Source organism: Diorhabda sublineata, chromosome 9 (genome assembly GCF_026230105.1).
Source record: "Diorhabda sublineata isolate icDioSubl1.1 chromosome 9, icDioSubl1.1, whole genome shotgun sequence".
In the NCBI taxonomy this organism is placed as follows: Eukaryota; Metazoa; Arthropoda; class Insecta; order Coleoptera; family Chrysomelidae; genus Diorhabda; species Diorhabda sublineata.
In genome coordinates, this window is record NC_079482.1 from 24,891,320 (window position 1) to 24,912,579 (window position 21,260).

The 21,260-nt window shown below is 32.2% G+C and overlaps 2 protein-coding genes across 3 annotated transcripts in view; one reads left to right on the plus strand and one right to left on the minus strand.

The window, feature by feature from the left end:
* Positions 1-21,260, plus strand: part of LOC130449031 (neuroligin-4, X-linked-like) — a 249,920-nt gene that overhangs the window by 112,475 nt on the left and 116,185 nt on the right. The window lies entirely within an intron of this gene.
* Positions 69-19,375, minus strand: LOC130448559 (probable chitinase 10). Its single transcript, XM_056785974.1, has 16 exons — positions 19,287-19,375; positions 18,344-18,562; positions 16,563-16,583; positions 14,874-15,038; positions 13,576-13,614; positions 12,979-13,305; positions 11,645-11,662; positions 9,569-9,591; positions 8,134-8,191; positions 6,769-6,996; positions 5,066-5,086; positions 4,692-4,856; positions 2,906-2,944; positions 1,571-1,804; positions 904-921; positions 69-204 (listed from the first exon to the last, which is right to left on the minus strand). The coding sequence occupies exons 1-16, from the start codon at positions 19,321-19,323 to the stop codon at positions 197-199; spliced, it is 1,620 nt and encodes a 539-aa protein (XP_056641952.1). The 5' UTR covers positions 19,324-19,375; the 3' UTR covers positions 69-196.

Here is a 21,260-nt window from a genome sequence, read left to right on the forward strand (position 1 = left end):
TTATAGAACTAAACTACTTATTGAACATGCAGGAAATTTGAGGAGTTGAGGATAATGACATACCAGTTATAAAAATAATTATTTATTGATATGAATTGTTATAAATCTCGGCTTACAAATTATTAATTGTTTAAGAATATCACGAAGAATTATTTTTTATTTTCCATTATCGTTGCTTTATAATTCATAAGGATCCTTAGTATGCTGCAAATGAATAAAAACAAATATTAACTATTACAAAATAACAATGTGTGACGATGAGTAAAAACGCGGTTTTTCGAATCAACGAAACTGTGAAGTAGAAAGAAATAACCATAAAATGGGTAATTATAGAATCAATTTCACTGTTTTCAAATCGTGAGATGCTTCCTATAATATTGATAAACTAATTTTTTCACTACACACAACACTACACGCTTCCAGAAAAATTTCCCAAACTAATAATTTCTCCGTTACTTGACTCTACCCATTAATTTGAAGTAATCGAGTTTTATTACTATATTGTAGCGGCTAAGTACTATTATATAAGCGTATCCGGCAGCGCAAATAACCAAGGATCTAGATGTACAACGCCATAATAAATCTCATAGTTTTGCTAGACGATTCACAAAATCAAAATTTTTAATTCAATGTCATTTTATAATAATGAACTAATTTATGTACGCCATCGGTGTAGTAGACCCCTTTTTAAGGTCTTTGATTGGAAATCGTTAACTGATAATCCTAACGAGGAAGAGTATGATAAATTTTGGATTTATTTCACCGTCAAGGACTGCGAATCCAAAGAATCTGTTACCTGTTATTTTGGCGTTATGCGAATAAATAAAGAAAACAGTCGCTTTCACCTTTAACCTACCTCATATGTTGAGTTAGTTGAATTTCAAAATAACAAGTGGTACTTACATGGTGGAGGGCTGGGAACTGAAACAGAAAAATTGAATAATTTAATCCAAACGATAGCAAAATAATTATACAATTGAAAGTAAGTTGTGGATTGTTTGAGGGGTCGTTGTGGCTTTTTATCGGCTCTATTTCTGTATCTTCAAAAATATTCTCTTCCAAGTCTGTGATTTCAATGGTATTTGACGGGATAGTGACCTTTCAGAAGACCTACCACGTTTGTGGTGTCGTACTTTCTTATGCCTAAAGTATTTTCCTATTAGTAGTTCCATCTTGGCTTCCACGTCCACTCAATAACCTTCGAGGCCGCTTGGTTATGGAAGAAAATGTGAATATACTTTTTAGACAGGTTCCTATCTAAACCTTCTTCAACATACATTTTAGCAACCCGAAAAATAAGAAGTGATTCTCCTAGTGGAGTGGTTTGGTTGAGGAGACGCAGTTCATTGATCCATCATTGGCGTTTATCGACTACCATTTTGAATGGGATCTCTGTCTCAATCAGTTAAGTGAAGGAAGTGATATTTAGAATCACGAATAAAACAATATTATATTGATTAGATGTAGAACACGATTAGAAGCAGTCAAATTTTATGGAATTGGTGATGGATCGATCAAAGTACATTGAAACTCATTGAATTTGTTTGAAAAAATGATCACAAACACTCACCACAATCCGAATCATAGTCGCAAGTTAGTATCCTTTGATCCCAAAACTCGCCTGAAGGACAATCCATTAAATAAGCAATACCATTAGAACACATATAGAACTTTGTACAATCGAAAGGATACGGGAAATACTGATGTTCGTACGTGCATTGTGGTGTGGTGTAAGGTCCTGGAGCTGAAGTCGTCGTACTTATCGAACTTGTAGTTTTCGTAGTTTTTGTACTTGTAGGTTTACCTAGAGGATTGGTGAGCAAAGTATGAGAAACAGCGTTTTCGAATTTGAAATATTACATCTTTCAGAAAACAAAATGTTTTTTACATAACTTTGTAGATCAAGCTAAAAACTATGAATTTTGTGAAATGTTTTTACTTTGGCGTAATTTCAAAATTTTGGAATGAAAATTCATTAATGTAAAGAGACCATTTGTCAGCAGCAAAACATTGTAATCTAGACTCGTGGGCAAAAATATGGAATCAAGTGGCACGCTCGCTTTCAAAAGTCTCTACTAAAAAATCTGAAGCTCACATTTTTCTTCTGATTTTATCATCTCACACCCATTATCTCATATAATGAATGGTCTATGTTGTTGTTGAGTTATTTTTCTGCCGAAGAAGAATTATTAACCGAAAAGTAATCTCAAACAACCAAAAAGGGTTATAATTAACATTAAAGAAAGTAAAATCTTAAATTCGTCCAAATGATTAGTACCAATCAATATTCAGTACTTTCTTGGCCTTAATAACAGCTGCGAATCAATTTTTAATGGATCGAATAACTCGATTTTTCCGATTTCGTAGCTACGCGCTGACAAATCCATGACGACGGCTTCGACATTCTGTAAATACTACCGTATGGAACCATCAGTATGTGGACGGGCATTAGTATGAAGTTTTCGCCGTTGAAACTGACGTAGGTAACGACCTAATCCCCTACAAACTCCAAAACAAACCTAAACCTCTTCCAAAAGCTATGCAAATCTTTCCCCAGGTCTTCTGTAGAATCGTCATCTTCTATGGCTACCATGCTTGCACGCTCTGGTTCCGTCTGAGAAAAAAACCGTGTCCCATTGATTTTCAGTCCACTCAACATGTCCTGGCTATTTTAGTCAAAAGTTTAAACCAATGAGTTGCATCAGGAAAGATGATTTGGATTCCACATAAAACGCTTTTTATTGTTTTATTGTTTGTTTATGTTTTATTATGTACGTTTCTAGTTGAAAATTTTTTACTTTCAATTTCTGAAGACAGACTGAAAGGTTGAAATTAAAAAATTTAAAAATTTAACTATAAAAGGAATTGACACAATTTTACATGCATCAGTCTGAATAATACGTACCGGTAGACGATGTACTAGGAGGATACGGGATAATGTTGGCTGAAAATTAAAAGAAAAAAATTTAATCGAATATATAGAATTGTCGTGTCGTGATTTTTGTTTCACAACAATCCGTTGCCCTAGTTTTAAGTCGCCACTATACAAACTATACAACAACGGCTAAACTGGTTTGTCTACAGAAACGGTAGATATGACATTCGAAAAAGTAGGGTTCAAGGTAAATAGCGTTAGTCAAGTTTTTTGTAGCAGCGCTGGTCTCGTCACTTTATAGCCACACCTCGTATATATACATGACAGTATATAATGATACATCATTCAATAAGTTGTTTTTTTAGATTTCAGATTATCATGTGATAAGATAATGTTAATACGCAGCTTATTTTCAACAAGGAGATTTCTGATTGATTTATAGATTTACATTGATAAAATCTGATTATCGTAGTCATGCTGAAAACTTTAAAATACTCTGATACCATAACTGGACAATTTTTTGGAATTCTTTTGAAATCGTTCACCACATAGCATAAGATAATAGTCCTGTCAAATTAGACCAAAAAATAAGAGTGAAGCTACATAGATTCCCATCAAGCTGAAAATTGTTTAAAATACTGGATTAAAAAGCGAGGTTACTGCCTATTTGACGAGAAATCTATGGATTTAATCGTTAGAAAAATAATTGTCATTAGGGTAGTCAATCTTACAGAAATCTATTACTCGACTTCTTTCTTGAAACTTACTGAAAACTCCCTATACACATTTTGTGATATACCAATCGCTGTGATTGCGACAATTTGAAATATCTGTCGACGTATTTAGATGTTGAGGTATTTTGATTGAAAGAAAGTCAAAATCAGGCAAAAAAGCGAAAAAAATACACCAAAAAATACGAGACAAGTTTTGGCTAAAGCTAATTACAAGTCAGTTTGCGAAAATCAGGCAGAAATTCCAAAATAGATAAGAAATATGTAAGCAACAATCTAAAGGAACAAAATGTAGTTCAAAAATTAAGAAAATCGAATCGAAATCTTTATCGACGACGGGAATGAAATGCAGAGTGTCCTAACTGAAGCCAATGAAACATTTTTGTCGAAATTTGAAACAAAACGTTTATTCTAAAGGCTCAGAAATAAGAGACAATTTTGAGCAAATTGTGGCGAACGCTAGATTCAGTAATTCATAATTAAATACAATTTTTAAAAATAAAAATTAGGAAAGCGGGTCCACTCGGTACTGATTCAATTATATAAAATGTGTATAACTATTATTTCATAAAGTGCGAATAATTAAATTCAAAGAAACAGTTCGTATAGAGGACAGCAGTCAACAACTTTTGTTTCAACATTTTTTTCAATTCCTTCACATTTTCTCTTATCTTTAACGATTTCTGGGGTAAACACAGCGGCATGTCGAGGTTCGTCGTACCGCCTAAAACATTTTTCCTAAAACTGATGACATTCATTTGGATAAATGCTTGTTTGATAATTATGATAAGTCACCTGAATCGAATTAAATTTTATCACAAAATATCACAAACTCAAATCTATCACTGAATTAATCAATACGAAGCTTCTCATCTTTTCGTGATTGTCTCTAATGCACTATTTTGAGACAGAAAATACAATTTTAGAGTGATTAATTTTTGTTTCTGTATGATAATTATCTGTAGATAACATTTCGAAGCTTATATGTAAGAAAATGTGAAATGCAAATGAGAACTTTAATACTATTGGTGGTACCAGCTACGAATCATAAAATATGACGTCGATAAAATCATTTACATACTTACAGCAATCGACATTGTCACTTTCGTCGCAAGTTTTCTCATCATCGTTCCAAAGTGAATCGTCGGGACATGTTAGTGTGTATAGTACACCTCCATAGCACTCGTAAAACTTTTGACAGTCGTAAGGATAGAAATAGTAAGCAGTTTCGTTGTTGCTACAATCTGGATCTATTAAAAAAAAATAGTTTGATCTCAAATTTTTACAAAAGATGTTCTAGTTTAGTTTTAATTCTTTCCACAAATTTGTACCACATGTAATTATATCCAAATTTGGGCTAAAAAGACTTTTACTATTACTGTTGATAACTTTTTTTGGTATATATAAAATGAATTTGTTGTAAGACTGGTATTAGAATGAAAAAAAAAGAAAAACTCACCTGGGAATGGTATTATATCAGCTGAAAATAAAAAAAAATAAACACGTTTTAAAAATATCTAGTTAAATGTGAAATATCTAGTTGCAACTTGTTTTTCATAAGGTTTTTATAAATAATTTCACACACTGTGAAAAGGGTTCTAGATTATGTCATTGGAAGCTGCGGGTTCTAAATAGGTCAGACCTTAAATCCTTTTAATAGGTTTTCAAGATTATTTCCTGAATTATGAGCTATAAGATCTCATATTTCTGATCTCTCATGATGTGGATAACATTGAATTACTCCTGAATAATATCTAGGATCTTCTTCATCTTGTGACGTGTCGGATGATTTGTATGATGATATCTGCATCCTAAGGTGGGACCACATCTTCGTTCCAAGTTTCTATATTATAGTCTGAGAAGCCATAGCCATTGAGCCTCCGTGTTCTCAACTCTAAGCTCTGATCTCGACGACATAGAAGCTTTTTGATCTTCATAAACAAAACACAGGCTCTCTCGGTTCGATTAATTATTTCTAAACATTAATCCATGGAAAAGTTTTAAACAGGAAACCATACCTCTCGACACTTTCCAGTCTTTTGCACTCCACTTATCGATGTTTATTGAGCGCTTCAGTTCTGGAACTTTGGTGAAATGATTCAACATGTTTTTGAAGAGAAGTTTAGAATAAATTGCATAACTCTTATTCTTTGGTGGAGATTTTCTATGTGTAGACTTTGAAAAGGAGTGGAGATAAAACACTCCTTGCTTCATTTCCATTCTATTCTTTAGTTTCATTATTACTTTTGTATTGTATTAATTGTTTGTGTCTCAATTTATCAAATGTATTAACATAATCGATAAAACAATTTGGTTTATGTGAAAAAATCGCTGCGTTTCTAGACATTCCTTGTTCCAAACTTTATATTTGCTGCAGTTTCTCTAGCTTTTTAAATTCTTCATTGTATGACTTCAGGAAAAAGCTTCAACAACATTTTAACAAACGTAAATTGAAGCCATTCTCTTGGTTTCTTCTGCATATATCTCACTAAATAGTAAAACGATCTAATCTAGATGTTGTTCCTCAATTAGAGCATCTGCAGGTAGGTCGTCAGGACCAGAAGCTTTTTCATCTTTAAGTGATTCAATTGCTGCTTTTACTGGTTTACTTTTATTGGTATTCATTACTTCTAATTCTTAGGTAGAATCCATTGATCTTTGATATCCAACACAATATCCCTTCCTTTATCTCTAAGGATTCATGATCTCTGTCATTGTCCAGATTTGGAAAAATCTCTTTGGCTGGTGTACCATTTAGAATTGGCCGTTCTAGTCGAACGATAACATCTAATCGACACGAGCTTTTTATTGAGTAAATGTTAAATTAAGCGGTATCCAACGCGGACAAACCTTTTTGACAGCCAAATGTTCAAATAATTTTGAATGTTTGCGAGTGGAACTGATGCCCAGGTATGCCTGAATCTCGCGATATTTCACATGACAATGTTGCAATATCAGTTAACGCACAGCTTCGATGTTTTCTGGACGATGAAGTAGATGAAAACAAATAACAAACGATGATTTAAAACTTCAGTTAGAATCCTTTTTTCATGACGATATACTTGAAAAACCATAATAAAAATAGACAATAAGATGTGAAACTTTGATTATTCATCTAAATAAGCTTCTTCGATGTTAATATTCTATTGTTGTAATACTTACAGCAGTCGACGTTTTCCTGAATGTCGCAAGCTTTAACTTCATCATTCCAGTACAAATTATCCGGACATACTTCAAGTTCGAGCTGCCCGTTCTCGCAAGAAAAATATTTTTGACAATCATATGGATAATAACGATAATGATGTTGTCCGTCTGTACATTCGTCGTCATAAATCTTCAGCAAGTTTGAAAAGTTGATGTAGTTGTTATGGCCGAAGCCACAACTTATAACTGAAAGAAAAAAATACCTAACGCGCCTGATTTCTACATTTGGAAAAGATGATACTAAAAACAGATATTCTTTAGATTTTATTTGCCTTTGCAGCCCCCATAGTCGAACTATACCTTAGATATCACTGGACTTGGAACAAGTCTAGACCACTAGGTCAAATTCTATCTTCCAGTGCGAGAGGTTTGTTTGTTTGAGTAGTTTCAATCAAAATTAGTTTTGATTAAGTGTTTGCATACTAGTTCCTAGTAAAAAGAATGCGATATATCCAAAGAAAATTCATAGTTACATTTGAAATGTGAAGAAATTCTGTCGAGGAAATCCGTGAGAAGAAACAGCAGGTAGTGGACTGTTTAATGATGCGGCAGTATTTGATCGAAAGAAGAAAGGTGCAAAAATACCAAGAGACAGTAATTTTGGCAATATTTAGATAATTAGAAAAGATACCTGATGGATATTACAAAACTAACATCACTAGATAGAGGTATAAAACTTATGAGAAATTTCCTCAATTTCTTATTTCTTAGACCTCTTTTATATGGTTTTGTCGATTGATTTTAGGTCTCTATCAGATATAATTTCGTCCAAAAGCATATAACGTCGACGTTTCGACTATTTATACTCTTCATCAAATTTTTTAGAATATGACTAGCGCGTTCTTTAAATTTTTAGTTGCTGCCCAACATTGTGGAAGAACAACATGTTATTCAGCGATGAGACACGTTTTCATTTGAATGGAAACGAAAATCGACAAAATCGTGGTTGTTTGGACAAAAAAAAAGAGTCCAAATACCTCATACATAAATGCCTGTTGCGCGAGTTGTTTCTAGAATAGGTGATTTCACGAAGAGGCGGTATTAAATGGCCACCTGGAAGCACTGACTGATTTTTTCTTGTGGGGTTATTTTAAGAGCGTCGTCCATGAGAATTTTTCACGAAATTTGACAGATTTGAGAAACAATATTGAAGGAGAGATCAGGAGTTTTCTTCGACCACATATTTTAAAATGTACGTAAAAAGTTTGAGGAGTGCCGTCAACTACAACAAATGACTATTATATATTTTTTTTCAACTAAAGTAGTTGGGTCGTTATGAGACACCCTGTATGTTTGATATAAGTAATGAGAGATGTTACTTACAGGTATAAAAATAGCAAATACTCAGCACTACTCTCATTGTATTTTCCGAACTAAACAACTGATTAATTTACAAAAACAACACAATATATATATATAGACGTTTTTCATTGAAAGACAGGTTAAAGCTTCATTGATAACATTATCAGTTAATGCAGGAAATGTGAGCAATTTCTGAGATTCTATCAAGCAATGATCAATTGTTTCAACGATAATCTGAAAGACGAAGATTAAAACTATATTAAAGATAAGACAATCAATGTATCAATTGTTTCGAGGAATTTCCTTCAACCATATTTCCAAACAAAAATCATTTTGATCGAAATTTGAATAAAGTGAACTTTATCTTAATTCTGATACTTAATACTTAATATATAATATACAATTCAATAACGTTCTACAAGGCCATGTTCTACAAAACCTTAATCAAGCCTTTGATAGAGTACGATTTAGGCACTAAAGAAGAGATTTTGAAATAACAGTGTTTCGTATAATTTTTGGCGACCCGGCAACGTTAATTTTTCAACAGCAATAATTTTCTATTATTTCAACCCGCTAAAAAAGTATAGGATAACACATAAAATGGTCCTTCGAGTCGGAAAAATAATCCCAAAATGGGAATGTTGGAAAAATTAATATAAAATGAGAATTTTAACTGAAGAGATCCAATGAATGGTCATAACCAAAGATCCGAATAGATAACGTAGACAACGATGTAATACTACAAACGATGAAAAACAGTTAACTTGGGACAGCAATTTCAAGGTGGAGGGATTTATTGTAGGATATTTAAGAAAAACAATATGAAATAACAATATAATGATCATACAGTGCCTAGAATGAAAAGTTAAGATTGTAGAGAAGAATTAGGAAATCGGAATTGTTCAGGATGTGAACGAGTCCAGTTGGACAAAACAGGAAACTAGACAATCAATTGAAAAAAATGCTACTAGTCAGGAAGAGGCTAAGAATGCGAAATTAAAAAGGATAAGGTCCTTTTATGAAAAGAAGATTTGTATTTCATATATGTAGAAATTGTTATTATTATCAATAATTACAATACATTATGTCATTTTATCGAATAATTATACAAATAAGTCTTAATATTTAGAGTATAACCCATAGGATTCTATGGTTTTAACAATAAAGCTTCTTTGGACCTTGATAAAATCATTCTTTGGACTTAAATGGAAAAAATTGTCCCACTGTATTCTCAACATCTGCTTTGGATTCGTATCTAGTTTTTCCCGGACAACAATTCCGCCATGGATCTTAATAAATAGTAATCTAGCCGTGCAAAATCAGGACTAAATGCTGGATGATATAGTAGAAGTTGAACACTACCAAATTCTTGGATTTTATTCCGTATAAATTTCGGTTGAGTATTGACTCGCTGAATCTGGATAGTTCTCCAACAAACCAGCAGTCAACGATATACCTCGACATTGATAGTTACACTATCTGGAATGATTTCGAAAAACACCTCATAAATCAAAAATAAGACTATATATTTTCATTATAGTTTTACAAATTTTATTTCATACGAAAATACTCGAGGTACAACTTGAAACTACGATTCAACTGTCTTCTAAAATAACTTCACCATTTCACCCTCCTTTACATAGAAATTGACTATAGTATGACGCTTTGTTGATGGCCTCACATACGACCCTTTTTTGAATTCTTACAATTGAATAAATTTATTTTTTATATATTATAGTTTGTTGACGCTATTTCATTGTTTGATATCATTAATGACAATTTAATCTAGTTTCTAAACATTGAGATATCTGTCTTATATAAACAACCTCATGTTTAATATTAATTCTTTACATTTCTTTGTATTTTAGTATTGTGAATTTGATTTTATTGAAGTATTTTGATAATGTATTATGCTATTTGATGTTATTCAATATTTTGAACAATCCCTTCCTGAAGAGTTGAAATTGTTGGAACTTTTGGACGTTTAAATCAAAATACTTTTTCTGGTTCTAATCATATGTATTTGAGAATTATTATTACAGAAATTTCACTCAAATATTTTGGTTAATGAAAATGCGAGTGACCAATGGAATTTTGAATCTGTACTCATAAGTTTTATTTAGAAACACTTTTTATTGGTGTTTTTTGTTTGTATCAATCTTTTGTTTTTGTCAATTGATATTTTCGCCGTGTTTGTTTTTTAAATTTTGCTTTTTCATTTGATCTCCAAGCAGTTTGTATGAATTTTCATTTCTAATTTTCTTTCCAATTATACGTTATAGTAGTTCGAGTGGTGCAGTTTGAAGACACCTCTAATTATTGCCCTTGAACCTCTGTAGGTTGTATACGTGTCTTGGTAGCAGATTTCACACGCTCGGTGCTCCTGAACCACGTCTGTCTGTCGAGTAGGTTCTGCTAATACGGCCCTATGAGGTATTATGTTGGACAGCCCAGAAAACCATCTGTCCTTATAGTATCTGTAAGACAGAGTCCGATCGGCGACTTTTTTACTTTGTTCTAAGCTGTCCAAGGTTCTAGTCGACTCCGGGTCGAATTGCTTCGAGCATCTTATTGATGTATTTGGGAACTGAGCTCTAAATGTGCCAGCAATACTCTAAAAATGAACTAATCTGGGTCTGAAGCTTGGCGATTTAGGTCTAAAAGAGGACTCCAAGTATTTATCAAGCTTTAGCATCCAAAAAACAAATTTGAGGTGATGGTGCTTTAAATGTCCGTATCGTTTAATGTTTATTATCATATTATATATAGGAGGTAGAGGTAATATTAATCAAAATACCTGTTTTACATATATAATGATTTATTATTATAAAATTTGATTTATTCTCATACACGTATTGCGCTTGAAAATTATCAATAATTATTCTGGCCACGGAAATTTGGTTAATTTATCATTCAGGCTAGTCTCTAATAACCTAAAAAAGAAAAAAAAAACATCATTAATTTGCAATTCTCCCCCGGAATCTTCGAAACTCGAAATTCGTTCGTTTACTCAACCATTGCTTGGCATATACGAAGTAAGGTCAAAAAATACGATGATTAAAGTTTTTGTAACAGAAATAACTTACAAAGAATTCACGCACGCACGAGGATTACGCTGTATATTTTGAGATACAAGAAAATTACAAGCAAAGAATTTATTTGTCTCCAAATTAATCACCAACTGAGTTATCTATATGATTCTGAGTTTCTACTCCCATGCAGCACCCAGCAAGTTACCATAACTTCAAATCCACATATAAGTACGGTATTTTCAGTTAGAAGATTTTGAATTTTATTCGGGAGGAAAAACATATTCAAAAACTAACCGAAAAATCAATTTCACCATCTCGTAAAAGCGAAAAACTATGAATTGAATTCAAACGGAAAATGTAGGGATCAAATAACATTTGCAACATCGAATTTGTAGCTTAACACACAATATACTTTTTTCTGATTCAACTTCTCATTCATGCTTGCAATACCTTCAAACAACTTAATAAACCTCAAAGTTATAATATCTAACGGTACTTACTTGGTGAAGGTGAAGGAACTGAAAAAAAAAACAATAAATTAGATCTGAATATTCATATTTGAATCACTCAGAAATATCTGAAGACAACCAGATGTTTTAATTGTAGAAACTCCAAGCGAGAAAGACTTTGAAACTAGACTCCAAAAGAAAACTGTATTGCAGCAAGGACTGCGAATATCTGGACAGTTAAATCTCTTGGAAGTACCATCTGAGTTCAACAACATCTCAATAACTGCTCGGGTCTTATTTCTACTAGATAAGATATCTTCAAACCTAGGCTTAGAATTCTCTGATCTAAAATACGAGGACCTGTAAGAAAGCAATGAAACACCAATGCAGTTCTGTAAAAACTTGAAGGACAACAGATTACCATCAGTGTGCAGCCTTCCAAAGCTCACAACAGGATAACATATATATCCTCCTAAGCAGAAGTATACAAGACGACGAATGAACGTGAATCTAGAAAGGTACGCTTCTGATTACTGCGTAAGATGTTGACCATAGTCTGCAGATCACCATAAACAGATAGATGGTTTACTAAACTGATTTTGTGGGAGTATATAAACTGACAGGTTTAAAGACAGTGGAACTGCTTTGGATTCTCGAACATAAGTTTGCTAAATACTGTCACAGCAAACCATTTCTATCAAATACCAAAGGCTGTGAGTTATATTGAAGGCCTGCTTCATTAAAACTTACAACCACAGAATATCCCCTAAGAAGAAATGCAAACTTAGTGTTATCAGTGGAAACAACATGACGGGTTTTCGACATCAGTTCCCCTGGATGGTACGTGGCAGAACTAATTTATATTCGCGGCGCATTTCGATTTACAATCCAAGAAAAACTAGTAGACTTTACAACGTCACCTTTAAAACTTCAAATTGTTTTTCAATTTTGATATTATGGCTGTTGTATATTGAGGAATTTGATAAATTACTATTTCCTGTTAAACAGTCGAAAAACCCGTTTTTTGTTTATCAAAACGACTAATTTTCTCTGTAACAATGAAGTGTGAGAAAGTTTTCTATTGAAATTTGTAAAATCACTTTCCAGAAATGTTGAACACTGAATTTTACAAAGATTTTTCCAATTTAGAATAACACACATGAGGTGAATATTTGGGAATTCGAAACAATGATTATATATTTTGACAATTGACATTGACAGTAATAACACGTTTTCATTACACTAGCGCCACGATTGGTAAATGGCAGAACTAAATTTTTGTTATGAAAATTTACATGTAAGTCCTTATCGGGTACATGGAGTCTTCCAAATATTTCTTTGATTTCAGTATATTGAAGTTGAAATTAATTGTGGAAAATACTCACCACAGTCAGTATTGTAGGGCCAGTCGCAGGTTTGTACTTCATTATTCCAAACTTCTCCAGGTGGACAATCCATTAACATCGCTTTACCGTTAGAACACTCATAATATTTTGAGCAATCATAAGGATACGGGAAATACTGATGCTCATAAGTACATTCCGGAGTTGTGAGAGGTGTTGGAGCATTAGTTGTACTTGTTACCTTAGATGTAGTTGGTGCCTCAGTTGGAGTTGTTGCCTGAGTTGTAGTTGTTGCCTTAGTTGTAGTTGTTGCCTGAGTTGTAGTTGTTGCCTTAGTTGTAGTTGTAGGACTAGTTTGCGTTGTAGGACCTGTAAAGTTGAATAGAATAATTTCAGTTTCTTAATTTATCGATTATTATTACTTTCTAGAATGGTTGAGAAATTCTTTTTGGATATTGATTGACTTATAAGCTACGTAGATAGTTTATAATTAAAAGTAATTAACGCAAAGTAATAGTGAAAGTAGTGATCGGTTAATTCAAATAAATAATATAATTAGTGATAAGTTTAAAACACAGTGTGTATCTATTCGCCCTGCCGTTAGAAATAGTTTAAATAAATGAAAAAAACACTACATACCTGGAGATGATGAACTGGATGGATATGGAATTATATCAGCTGAAATAATAAAAAAAAACAGATTAATACAAACAAAACATCATATCATTGTATAAATAGATATAAATCTGTGTATCTGTTCAATCGTTTAATTGTTATTTCAATTACAATAATATTTGATTATAACTGATATTAAGATATCGATAAAATGAAAAAATACATTTCAGAATGCATAACACGTCGTTATGATATATAATTCAGAGCAGTGATTCTCGGAAAATATTTATATTTATGAAATTTTGAGAAAAGCTCCTTAAAGAAGAAAAAATTTCTGATGAAAAGTCCCGACTCCCGGAACTTCATCTCCATTATTTATAATTTCATTGTAATTTGTAATTATTTTCCGTAACCTAACACAGATACACATACACACCAATGTGTACTAACTCTAATATATTTCCCAGCTTTCAAATACTTTTTTTATATCTTATTTATACTTTAATATTGTATTTAACCTAATTTCAGTCCCAGACGATGAATACAGTTGAAGTTTTCGAAAGCTCGGAAATATATTAGAGTTAGTACACTTTGGTGTTTAATTTTACTACAATTCCACTACGAAAACGCTTAAGATTAATTTTTCACAGCTCAAATACGTAGCACTCATCAAATATATATAAATTAGATATAAAAACTATAAAAAATAAAACTTTTTAAACAAAATTCTATTTTTATTTTATTCTTATTTTGTTATACATGATGTGAATGATCTATTGAATACGTAAATTGTAAGTGTCTAGAAGAAGACAAATTTTCATTTGTTTTTAAAAAATTATAACTAATTTTAAATCATAAGTCACATTCTTTGGAAGAAATTTCGAACTTTTTTGAGTAGCAGTAGCATTTCGAAAAAATAGAAATAATAACCACAATAGGATTAGTATTTAAGACAGCATAAACATGCATAGTGTGTTCTTAACAGTCTTGACATCATTTATTTAAATACGTTTTTTGTTTATAGGTTAATTTTAGTGAAGCATAAGCTTTACTCAGTTTTTCAGTTTTTAAAACTTGTCATGGTGTCATAAAGTTTTTTAGACTTGAAAGTATGGACAGATAAAACGTTATCGATATCTCATTGTATTTTTGTTAGAAAAAAAATGAAAATTCTTGTTGATTAATGTAACTAGAGGAATTTAATAAAAACATTCGTTTCCACTATAAACGATTATTTGAATAATAACCTTTAGGTTAATAAATAACAAAATAATAATAGTAAAACGTTAAGCTAGAGTCAATAAAATCATTTATATACTTACAGCAATCGACATTGTCACTTTCGTCACATTTTTTTTCTTTATCGTTCCAAAGCGAATCGGCAGGACATGTCAGTGTGTAAAGGACACCTCCATAGCATTCGTAAAACATTTGACAGTCGTAAGGATACATGTAGTAAGCAGTTTCGTTGTTGCTACAATCTGGATCTGTTGAAAGATGAAACTAATTTATTAAAATACACATTTCCGAACTTTTCATAGAATTTTGGCACGTGTAATATATCCTAGAAAGTACCAACTGCCATCCAACACAAAGAGCTCTTCGCATAGAGCAAAACTTGTTTATTAACCATGTTTAACTATTTTTATTTATGATCTACTCCTTACGATATTTATTATTCGATTATTTTTCTATTCCCAAAGTGTAATTTCTTTTCAAACTTTCACTAATGAGCTCAAGCTCATAATCAGGTGTTTGGAATACTACTGATGAATCTAATTCTACCTTATGTGGAAGTTGAGGAAGATGATACCAACATCAATCTTCCTTTGGGTTACACGATGGTTAAAGTGACGATCTCGTATTGGAATATCGTCGATTGAAGATGTGCGAACATTCAAAACATAGCTTGGATCATAATCTGCAGGAAATTTCAGGCGTTTGCTGATTACATCCAAAAAAGATTTCACAGCAGCAACAAATAAGATCTGCATATTTACCGAAAAGTTTTCTAATATACATTCCTCACTGGTAATCGTAAAACTCCTTGATTATATTATACTCCAGATGATCTAAGCCCAAACATATCCAATCACCTCCATGTCCAAAGATCCCAAACACTAAAATAACTTTTGCCAGGATGTTGTTCATATGAAGCTTCGCTTAAAAATGTGTTTACTTGTTTTGCCGTTAATAGCCTGATCTTCAAAAAAGCGATCAATCAATTTGAAGTTGTCTGATTGAAGACAACCAATCAGTACAACATTATACTGAAAACAGTTCTCAAAATCGTGGTAGAATGAGCTTGGCGAGGTGTGGAAGCTGCTACTTGCTTAACTGACTGACTTTTTGTATCAAATAGAATAACTATCAGTAGCAAAACGAGTTGAGTATAACCCCGTGTACTAGGCGATTCAACAATGTATACTGAAAGCAAATTGATGTCAAAAAAGGGCCCAAATATCAAAATCAACAAATTATCTCTAAGAATAAATCGTCACTAGAAATCTAAAGATGATCTGTGGTATGATAATATGCGGAATTGGAAGAAATGCGATTGGCTGGAATACCAAGGAAAAATAATTATTAATCATTCCAATAGATCGACCGTGCTTAGTCGATTGGTCAAAAGTGGTGTACAAGAGAAGAAGCTAATAAAAATTACTGGTCACAACAAAGCAAACTCTATAAAACCCATCGGCGTACATCTTCATCAATCATAGAAACTATAGAGTCTGGATCTTCACTTTTCCAAGCAATCAAAATCTGTAATGAAGTTTTCTCGGATTTTATCAAGGTTCCTAGGTCATTCCTACTGAATTTAAAATGTCCTTACAATAATTATCCTTTTGTGTCGTTGATCACATGTCCAGAAACTGATTTTCCCATATTTGTATGTCTTTGAAAAACGAAAACTTTTTCCGTAAACCTTGAGGCTTATCAGTAATTGAAGTTACTGTATCAAAAGACTGTTCTTTATTTTTGTGCTTGAATAAAAAAGAAATACTCACCTGGGAAAGGTTTTATGTTCGCTGAAAAAAATAAAACTAGTTAACAAATATTGTATACGTCATAAATATCAAGATTTGAATGTTAAACGAAAAACTGGAACAAATTTGTAACAAATATACAGGAAAAGTTTCTAAGTTTATGCGACACAATTCAATTGAGATGAATTTTTTCTATAACAAAATTTCCTTTCCGTGATATTACCTTTAATGTTGGTGACTGAGATTGATTTTTAAGGCTACGTTCATGTATTTTGGCCAGAGGTGGTTATTTCCAGCATTTATTACGAATTTTATTACATTTTACTGTTTTCCACTCAATTTATTGGAAAAATCATAAATTATAGTGTCCAGTTTTCTCTCTGCAGCTATTGGTTTCAATTCAACAATAAAAAATCTTTCTGAATAACATCAAGGCTTCCAAATTATAATTTTATTTCATAGAACTCCATCTAATAAAAAAGTTTCGATATGAAATAAAATAAGGGTAAGTTTACCATCGTGTGATATAATAGGAGTTTCGAAATTTCTAGCACTACTGAAATTTAAAAAAAAATAAACTCAATTTTAATCATATACTTTCAAGTGAGGGCTGAGGAACTTTTGTTTATAGAAAAGACACATCTTAATTTTGAATAAACAGTCACCTCCTGTCGTATGAATTTAGAAACATCCTTTATATAGGAGTTTTTGAAAATATCGAATCTCTCAGACATTAAGACTATACTCCAAAATAGCAGATCCAAGTTAAAGTGTTCGATGGATTCAAACAACTTAATATTCTCATCAAAAACTTGTTTAAACGCCGAATGTTCAGCTCGTTTGTGGGACCAGTTGATCGGGCTGATTGACTCGCTCTAGATGAGGATCAGCTAAACAGCCGATGGACTCAAAGTCCATTCTTGACGTAACCAAGAACAAGCCAACAAGATGTGTCTTGTTCTTTTCTAACTTATCAACTGCTCTACTTGAAGCGGCTATAAATTCAATGGATGACTAGTCTTTTAGCCAGACGCGAATATCTGAGACCCCATTTCTATATTATAGACATTATTCGAAAATGTAAATTGTTGTAGATTGTTTCATTTTTAGTTTTAGTTTCATTTTATTTTGTTCAACTAATGAATCGAGTTTAAACATTAGTGTAGAGGTCCATTCATTTCAAATTTATGACTAATTCTCCTCAGGTCTATTTTAATCCCTTTCTAGGAGCTCTGCGTTATTTAATAACTTTCTTACTCTGGTTTTTTTCGAGTATAGACTTATTTTAGAAGGTATTCAATCGACCTAACTTTGTTTTTTTTTTCTAACCCCCCATCAATTCGAAAAAAACTTCGAGTCGCTGTTCGTAAAGCAGACAAATGATATCCCGAACGTTCTTGGTGTATAGGAAAGAAAAAAAGCAGACTAGGTCAACTTTGGGCAAGACTTTTAGTTCGCCTAGTGACGTTGAAAGGTGCCTGATTGACTTTTTGATATTCTCAAATAGGTAGAACGGCCTATCAGTAAGCCAACTTTGAATTATGATCGGAAACGAAAGAAAAAATTTAATCCCAATTTATAACTGTTTAATTCAGCTTCAACACTTTAGCAACATTTAAAGAAGCTTTGAAATTATTATTTCGTCTTTGAATGGTTCAGTAAAATGCATTTTTTTCTAATAACTCTAATTTTGATCTAGTGGAAACTATAAACCCAGTCGGTATGAGCGATCCATAGAAACATCCGTTAAGATGTTATTTTGTATAATATGATTATTCAAATTTTGACTTTCTAATACTCACAACAATCGACATTTTCTTTGACATCGCAAGCCTTGATGTCTTCGTTCCAATATAAATCGGATGGACAATCTTCAATTTCTAGTTTACCGTTTTCACAAGAGAAATATTTTTGACAATCGTATGGATACCAGTGATAATGATGTTGACCGTCCGTGCATTCTTCTTCGTAGGCCTTCACCATGTTAGAAAAATTTTCGTTATATCCATAGACATAACTAACTAGAAAAGAAAAATGATAAAACATGAAACTAAGGTCGTAAAGTTGGATAATTCAAAACTATGAAGAAGCATAAAATTAATGAGTTGTGAAAGACATAGACAAACATGGGATGTATTATAAGACACAAAAAAATCTTGACACCATTTATATTTGATTCAGCAGTTGTTTGTCTATCCTGTGCAATATTTTTGGCATGATGCAGTCTCATATTTATTGAGGGTTCTGTTCGATCTACTCATCTAGTTGGAGATCTGCCTCTTGGGCGTTTCCCTTCTATGATTAATCGTTCCAATATTCCTGATCTTCTAGATATATGTCTCAGGTACTGCAGACAAATTTGGTTTATTCTCGTTAGCAGCCTTGTACGTTGAATTACTGCATTATTTAAAAAGTAAGTATGTGGTATGGACGATTATGTCCACCTTGAAATCTATACAACTTCATATAACTGTAATTGTTGTTTAAAATATATATGATAATTTCACAGAGTATCCTGACCTTGAATTACACAGTATGACAGTTCGTTTGACAGCAACATTTTGGTGAATCAAGGTCACTACCATTTCTACCTTGTAATTATCAGTTTAAAGGCTACGTAACATCCATCTCGATTATTCCATTGATACTAATTTTACTTATTGGTGAAACTTATTTGAAAAAAATTAATTATAGGTATTTGTTCAATGAAATGAATCCATTTAAGTATTTTAATATGTGACTTACTGGTTAACAAATAGCAGACACTCGAAAGAACCCTCATTTTGTTTTACCAACTTAACAACTGATTATTTTCAACAATGATAGAATATATATACTTTTTTCGTTAAAAATCAGTTTGAAGTTTCATTGATAACGGTTATCACTTTTTTTATTTTATTTGTTATAGGAAATGTGAGCAAAAATTATCAATCAATGATCAGTTTCGTCGATAACTATTGGCAACAAGAATCAAATTCAAATTCCAATTACATTCTTGAAGATAAGAAAATGATTGATTCAATTTGTTTGTATCAAGGTTAGTTGAGAATCATCCATATCCAAATTTTGGATTTCATCTGACATATCAGCTATTGAAAGTGGTTCCTTTCTAGAAAAATCAGAGCTGTGGGGTTATTACTGACCACTTTAGGCTTTAATGGATTACGTTAAATTATGAAAACATTCACCACATGAAATCTTATTAATGAAGTCTGATTACGCCTAAAAATTTTTGTAAAAAGTTCAAAACTCGTCTTCTTCATCCCACTAAATCTTTTGGTGAATCCACCACTGCCAAAAACATACACGTTTAGTCGTTAGACCTAATATGCTGAAGGGTTTGTTGTTATGAGGTATTCCTTGAGGTATGAGGTATAAAACTTGAGCCTCTTATATTAATTTTAGTAAATATTGAAAAAGCTGACATAAAATACATTGCTAGGGTCTCCAATGAAAAAAAGTTGATACTAGTTTTGGCTTATCGAATGCTATAGACAGTTTCTCCAAGGTTTAATTCACTGGCGAAGACCGTGAGGCCGGTCCTGTTCAATTATGTTGACAAAATCCAAAGTTTAACGCTGGGAACAATCCCCTGAAATTTCTTCACATTATACAGGGCAGCAAATTCTGTATTATTTACAGTATGTTGTTTGCAGTAAATCAGAGATTCCGACTAGAAGATTGTTCAAAGTGTAAACAGCTCCTTGTTCTGCCGAAAGACGATCGTTTTATTGGATGATAAAAAAATGATTCCAAAGAACTGTTACAGAATATCAAGTTATTGATACCGAGATATGTAGTGGGCAGTTAATCAGATTTTATAAGATTTTATCAAGGCTTAAATATCTAGAAACAGATTATCTTACGACAAGATGATGTTAAATAACAAACTGCTAAACTTGCGCGAAATAAGATCGAAGGACTTGGTGGTATTGAACTCTTACCACATCGGGTACTTGTTGTTGGGTGGTGAGAATTAGAATGCAAAAGAGATGTTGCTACAATTTTTTGCTTCTAAACCAAATTTTCGTCAAAAAAACAGATTTAACTGTGGATATTTAAGCGCACTCCTGTTGTAAAGCTTCCCTTGGACGTCTAAGGGTGCACCTGGATCATTTTGAGTATCACTGGTCTAAGCCAAGGAATGATTTTACCAAAAATATAATACTATAGACTATACATTCCAATATTAGAACTTTTTTGTGTGATTATTTAATACACAAAGTGAGTACTGGAAACCGATATTATTATGAAACACCCTCTATAGTATATTCTTTTGTTAAATCTTATTTTGTTTGAATATATTTGGGAATGAATATGAGATAATATTTTTAGAATTATTCACTCGCAATCAGATATTATAGGATTATAGAAAAAATAGTATTTGTATCTAGCAAGGCCTATCGCCTAGGCCAACAAACAATGTTTCGTCTGGAAATATATCACTATTAGATACACAATATAATATTATCAAGACTAGATCTTGGATAGATTTTGAAAAAATATCGAAAACAACACGTTTAATTCCCGAGATATTAATAAAAATGTCAATTTGAGAGATAAAAAAGTGAAGTAGATACGGATGTCTCGAATTATGTTAAATTAGATAATGATGAAACACTTGAAAATATTCAATTCGATTGAAACTGACGTTCGAAATCAATCAATATTTATTATTGGATAATACTAGGCATAGATAAATCAATTTATCGATAACCA